At 42.1% G+C, this 6,531-nt stretch overlaps 1 protein-coding gene across 1 annotated transcript; it reads right to left on the bottom strand.

The window, feature by feature from the left end:
• Nucleotides 1-245: 245 nt before the first annotated feature.
• foxi2 (forkhead box I2) lies at nucleotides 246-5,712 on the bottom strand. The gene is made up of 2 exons (XM_024406669.2): nucleotides 5,046-5,712; nucleotides 246-1,103 (listed from the first exon to the last, which is right to left on the bottom strand). Exons 1-2 carry the CDS (start codon nucleotides 5,611-5,613, stop codon nucleotides 412-414), a joined length of 1,260 nt encoding a protein of 419 aa, XP_024262437.1. The 5' UTR covers nucleotides 5,614-5,712; the 3' UTR covers nucleotides 246-411.
• Between the last annotated feature and the right edge of the window lie 819 nt (nucleotides 5,713-6,531).

Genomic DNA, 6,531 nt, shown 5'->3' with positions numbered 1-6,531 from the left:
CACAGTGTGTTGTAGATATGTGGTAGTGGTGGAGTAGGGGCCTGAGGGCACACAGTGTGTTGTAGATATGTGGTAGTGGTGGAGTAGGGGCCTGAGGGCACACAGTGTGTTGTAGATATGTGGTAGTAGTGGAGTAGGGGCCTGAGGGCACACAGTGTGTTGTAGATATGTGGTAGTAGTGGAGGAGGGGCCTGAAGGCACACAGTGTGTTGTAGATATGTGGTAGTAGTGGAGTAGGGGCCTGAGGGAACACAGTGTGTTGTGAAAACTGTGAATGTATTGTAATGTTTAAAAAAAAAAGATAAACGGCCTTAATTCTGCTGGACCCTAGGAAGTGTAGCTGCATCCTTGGCAGGAACTACTGGGGATCCGTAATAAATACGAATACAAATACACGTTATACATTATATGCTACACGTCCGTGCCCTCTCTGGGGTATATTAGACCATTGACGCTGAAGCTGTTGTAGAAGTGGCTGTTGAACTGTCCTGTCTGCCCCCCTCCGCTGAAGCTGTTGTAGAAGTGGCTGTTGAACTGTCCTTCCTGCCCCCCTCCGCTGAAGGTATTGCAGTACACTCCTCTGTTGAAGTGAGACAGGTTGTCTGCTGGGTGACCGTGGACCCCAAGGCCTGAATCTGAGACCCCCGGGTAGTCCTGGCCCGGGGCCTGCGTCGGGGTGTGGGTGGTGTGGTTGTGGTATGGGCTGCTATGGAGGGCTGTAATGTTCCTATTGGTCAGCTCATTGACCAACCCCAGAGAGCCAGTCTGTCTGCTGGGGGGACTAGAGGCACCTAGGGACCCGGAGCTCAAGGACCCAGAGCCCAGCCCAGCCATACTGCTGAAAAAGTTGTTAAAACACGGAGCGCTGGACACCAGGCTTAGGGGGGAGGAGCTCTTATGACCCTCACTGACCACCTCCATGTCTGGGGAGGAGGTGCCTAGGAGCTGGGGGCTGTCAAAGGTCTTGATGGGCGGGGCGGTTTGGCCGTCCTCTGTCTTGGTGCTGTTAGTGGAGTCGGAGCGGCGCTTCCTCTTCCTCCTGAAGTTCCCGTTGTCAAACATCTTCTCACAGTTAGGATCCAACGTCCAGTAGTTCCCTTTACCTGGAACATGAAAAAATATAAATTTTATTTTTCACATCAGTATTATGTATATATAATATAATTGACAGTATATTTATTTTCACATCAGTATTATGTATATATAATATAATTGACAGTATATTTATTTTCACATCAGTATTATGTATATATAATATAATTGACAGTATATTTATTTTCACATCAGTATTATGTATATATAATATAATTGACAGTATATTTATTTTCACATCAGTATTATGTATATATAATATAATTGACAGTATATTTATTTTCACATCAGTATTATGTATATATAATATAATTGACAGTATATTTATTTTCACATCAGTATTATGTATATATAATATAATTGACAGTATATTTATTTTCACATCAGTATTATGTATATATAATATAATTGACAGTATATTTATTTTCACATCAGTATTATGTATATATAATATAATTGACAGTATATTTATTTTCACATCAGTATTATGTATATATAATATAATTGACAGTATATTTATTTTCACATCAGTATTATGTATATATAAGATAATTGACAGTAGATTTAGTCGATACAGGGCGTCTGTATTCAGAACCCTTCCTTTTGTCCACATCTTGTTACATTATAGCCTTATTCTAAAATGGATTAAATATTTTATTTTTTATTTATTTTAATTTTACCTTTATCTAACTAGGCAAGTCAGTTAAGAACAAATTCTTATTTACAATGACGGCCTACCCCGGCCAAACCTGGACGACGCTGGGCCAATTGAGCGCAACCCTGTGGGACTCCCAATCACGTCCGGATGTGATACAGCCTGGATTCGACCCAGGGACAGTAGTGACGCAGTGCCTTAGACCTCTGCGCCACTCGGGAGCCCAAAAAATTAATTATCATCAATCTACACACAATACCCCATAACGACAAAGCAAAAACAGGTTTTATACATTTTTGCAAATGTATTAATAATAAAAAACAGAAATTCCTTATCTGTGTAAGTATTCAGACTCTTTGCTATGAGACTCTAAATGGAACTCAAGTGCATGCTGTTTCCATTGATCATCCTTGAGATGTTTCTACAACTTGATTGGAGTCCACCTGTGGTAAATTCAATTGGTTGGACATGATTTGTAAAGGAACACACCTGTCTATATACGGTCCCACAGTTGACAGTGCATGTCAGAGCAAAAACCATTATTCTTAAATGGAAGAAGTTTGGATCCACCAAGGCTCTTATTAGAGCTGGCCGCCTGGCCAAACTGAGCCATCGGGGGTCACTCCAGAGTTCCTCTGTGGAGATGGGAGACACTTCCAGAAGGACAACCATCTCTGCAGCACTCCAAAAAATTAGGCCTTTATGGCAGAGTGGCCAGACGGAAGCCACTCCTCAATAAAAGGCACGGCATCCCATTTGGAGTTTGCCAAAAGGCACCTAAAGACTCTCAGACCATGAGAAACAAGATTCTCTGGTCTGATGAAATCAAGATTGAACTCTTTAGCCTGAATGCCAAGCATCACATCTGGAGGTAACCTGGCACCATCCCTAAGGTGAAGCATGGTGCTTCAACAAAGTACTGAGTAAGGGGTCTGAATACTTATGTAAATGTCATATTTTTGTTGTTTTATTTTTGTATATATTTCCTAACATTTCTGAAAACCTATTTTTCCTTTGTCATTACGGGGTATTGTGTGTAGATTGAAGATGGAAAAAACAAACAATTGAATCCATTTTAGAATACAAAATGTGGAAACAGTCAAGGGGTCTGAATACTTTCCGAATGCAATTCCATATAAAGGAATGCAATGAAGAACCACAGAGTGACATGCTCATCTTGAGAATACCGCTGCTGGGCCAAACAATATCACAGATAAAAGAAATGAGGACTTGGGTAAAGTCTGAAGGTTGTGTTGGGTGCAGGAATACAACACTGACGAGCCTCTCCTTTATATGGAATGTACACATTCACACAATGGGAAAAGAAGGGGGGGTTTCCTAGTCAACTGAATGCCTTCAACTGAAATGTGTCTTCTGCATTTAACCCAACCCCCCTGAATCAGAGAGGTGCGTGGGGGGGGGCTGCCTTAATCAACATCCACGGCGCCCATGGCAGAACGACAGATGTTTACTTTGTCAGCTCGGTGATTCGATCCAGCAACCTTTCAGCTACTGACCCAACGCTCTAACCACTAAGATACCTGCCCACAATGTAATGTAGTAGTATGGTGCACATTATCACCTAATACTCTGGCTTTTGATGTGGAACGATGCACTGATGAGGAAGCCAATGTCTTGCTAGCTATTCATTTTAGTGAGTGTGACAAGGGTTGGTGAGGATAGTGTCATTCTCCTGGAATCTGTGTGCTCTGCTCTGCGCGCTCCAGGGTTAGGATTACCAAACCGTTTATCTATAACCTGCCATGGTAGGAAACTGAATGTCCACTCAGTATGCGCGTGAAGCCTCTAATAACAAGCTCATCCCTAACGTTTCCTATTTCTAACAAACCGTTGGGATGAACCTATAGAATAATATACAGGGCCTTCAGAAAGGATTCACACCCCTTGACTTTTTCCACATGTTGTTGTGTTACAAAGTGGGATTCAAATGGATTAAATTGTCTTTTTTTGTGTCAATGATCTACACAAAATACTCTGTAATGTCACATTGGAAGAAAAATTATAACATTCGAAGAAAAAAAACACTAACATATCTTGATTAGAAAAGTATTCAACCCCCTGAGTCAATAGATGTTGGAATCACCTTTGGCAGCGATTACATCTACCAATAGGTGCCCTTCTTGTGAGGCATTGTAAAACGTCCCTGGTCTTTGTGGTTGAATCTGTTTGAAATTCACTGTTGGACTGAGGGACCTTACAGATAATTGTATGTGTGGGGTACAGAGATGAGGTAGCCATTCAAAAAGAATGTTAAACACTATTATTGCACACAGAGTGAGTCCATGCAACTTATTATGAGACTTGTTATGTACATTTTTACTCCTGATCTTATTTAGGCTTGACATAACCAAGGGGTTGAATACTTATTGACTTGAGATATTTCAGCATTTCATTTTTTATTAATTTAATTAATTCCACTTTGATATAATGGGGTATTGTGTATAGGCCAGTGACACAATATCTCAATTTAATCCATTTTACATTACCCTCTGCACACATCAACAACTGACACCCACAAAGCATCATTACCCATTACCCAGAGCGATGGGTAACGATGCTTCGTGGGGTGACTGTTGTTGATGTGTGCAGAGTGTCCCTGGTTCGCGCCCGGATATGGGTGAGGGGACGGTCTACAGTTACATGAATACTTTGTGAAGGCTCAGTATATTTTCATCTATGTATTGCCACATAGTTATACTTCCCATGATAAAGCAGAAGGCCATTCGTGCATTATATTAGACTATTCACATCCTAAATCTATGGAATGTCATATTGTAATGAGACAGGCAGGGAGCAGGTCTCGAATTCTCGACCTTCTAGCCCGAGGTCCGGCGCGCAAAAGCATGCCTAAGCGGCATTGTCGATTTCCGCGCTTATAAACCCAGGGTCGTTACAATATAATATCAGTCATTGTCCTGCTAATAAGACTTTATATATTTGATTTTCACAAAATAAGCACTATAATACGCATTCTAGCCTTCAACGTTGAGGGAACAATTTGAAAATAGAAAATTAACAATTACCAGGGTATGGGATACGTCTTTATTTCATCCAACTGGTTTTAACTGACATGATAGCCTGCAACCGGCCTACATCGAGTTGTTCAATCGGTCATAGGCCTACGCTTTTACACGTGTTTGTATAGGATTTCTAACGAACAGCTGAACATCACATAGCCCACCTGAGTCATTAACATATAACATTATATCTACACATGGGGCTAGAACATTTATAGGTTACAAATAGATGTTAAAATAATAGAATATAATTATAATACCTGGGTCATCCTCATCACGGGGGACCTTTTTAAAACAGTCGTTAAGTGACAGATTGTGTCGGATAGAGTTCTGCCACCCCACCTTGCTCTTCTTGTAGAACGGGAAGTTATCAGCGATATACCGGTAGATCTGACTCAGGGTCAACTTCTTCTCGTGCACGTTCTGGATCGCCATGGCGATGAGCGCAGAGTAGGAGTAGGGAGGACGGACCAGCTTTAGCAACTCCTCCTGACTGGCGATGGACAGCCAACCCAGGTCCGGACCCCCGAACCCGGGGGAGTTGGTGAGGAACTGCCGTTGTGTCCCGTAGGAAGGCGGCATGAAGGATGCGGAGTTGACAGCGGGCCTGTTCAGCCAAAGGTATGGGTTGGGGGAGGATGTGTAATCTCCGAAGCCGTATCCAGGCGGCCTCTGTGCGCCCTGGAAGCTCTGCTGGTGGTGATACATGTTTAAATTGTCGCAGTAGACAGCCATCTCCTGCGGCTCCTGGGCGCCCTTGGGCTGGGGTTGGAGAGAGCTGGCGGATGGAGAAGAGGTGTGGTGGACTGAAGGGTCGATGGAGTTCATGCTCCACGCGGGAGGACAACCCCAAGACGCTACAGTAACGGGTTAGAACGGATGAACAAGCAACAGCAGCAACAAGTACCAGATTGTATAACTTCAGACCGACAGTTTCTCATTCAGACAGATCATCTCTAAAAGCCAATAGACACCCACTAACTGGTTGGGGGTGTGGTCATGGAACTTGAACAGACATGCAGAGGTGAGAAAGAGAAGAACTCGACAGTGACGGTTTCCTTAAAACATAATATCCATTGAAAAATATGACCTGAAAATGATTAAAATCAGCGTCAGTAGAATAGGTCTAATATATAAAATACCTCCTATTATTTTATCCAAAGCCTTTAAACCTAAATGTTGTTATAATTAGAAGGCTACTATTATGATATATAACAACACAGCTTCCGTCCCTCTCCTTGCCCCTTCCTGGGTTGGAACCAGGGACCCTCTGAACACATCAACAACAGCCACCCTCGAGGCGTCGTTACCCATCGCGCCACAAAAGCCGCGGCCCTTGTAGAGCAAAGCGGACCGTCACCGACTGAAACGCTATTAGCACCCCGCTAACTAGCTAGCCATTTCACGTCGGTTACATATACATATCATTTTTATAATAACATAAATATGCATTTAAATAGTTTCTAATAATAGACATTCAAAGCAGGTCAATTAACTTGTTTATTGAGACAATAAATGGGAGATTACAGGCTTATACAGATGAATTCAGAAGTTTACATACACTTAGGTTGGAGTCATTAAAACTTGTTTTTCAACCACTCCACAAATTTCTTGTTAACAAACTATAATTTTGGCAAGTCGGTTAGGACATCTACTTTCTGCATGACACAAGTAATTTGTCCAACAATTGTTTGCACAAAGATTATTTCACTTCTAATTCACTGTATCACAATTCCAGTGGGTCAG

Source organism: Oncorhynchus tshawytscha, linkage group LG08 (assembly GCF_018296145.1).
Source record: "Oncorhynchus tshawytscha isolate Ot180627B linkage group LG08, Otsh_v2.0, whole genome shotgun sequence".
NCBI lineage: Eukaryota > Metazoa > Chordata > Actinopteri > Salmoniformes > Salmonidae > Oncorhynchus > Oncorhynchus tshawytscha.
This window is presented reverse-complemented; position numbering and strand designations above follow the sequence as displayed.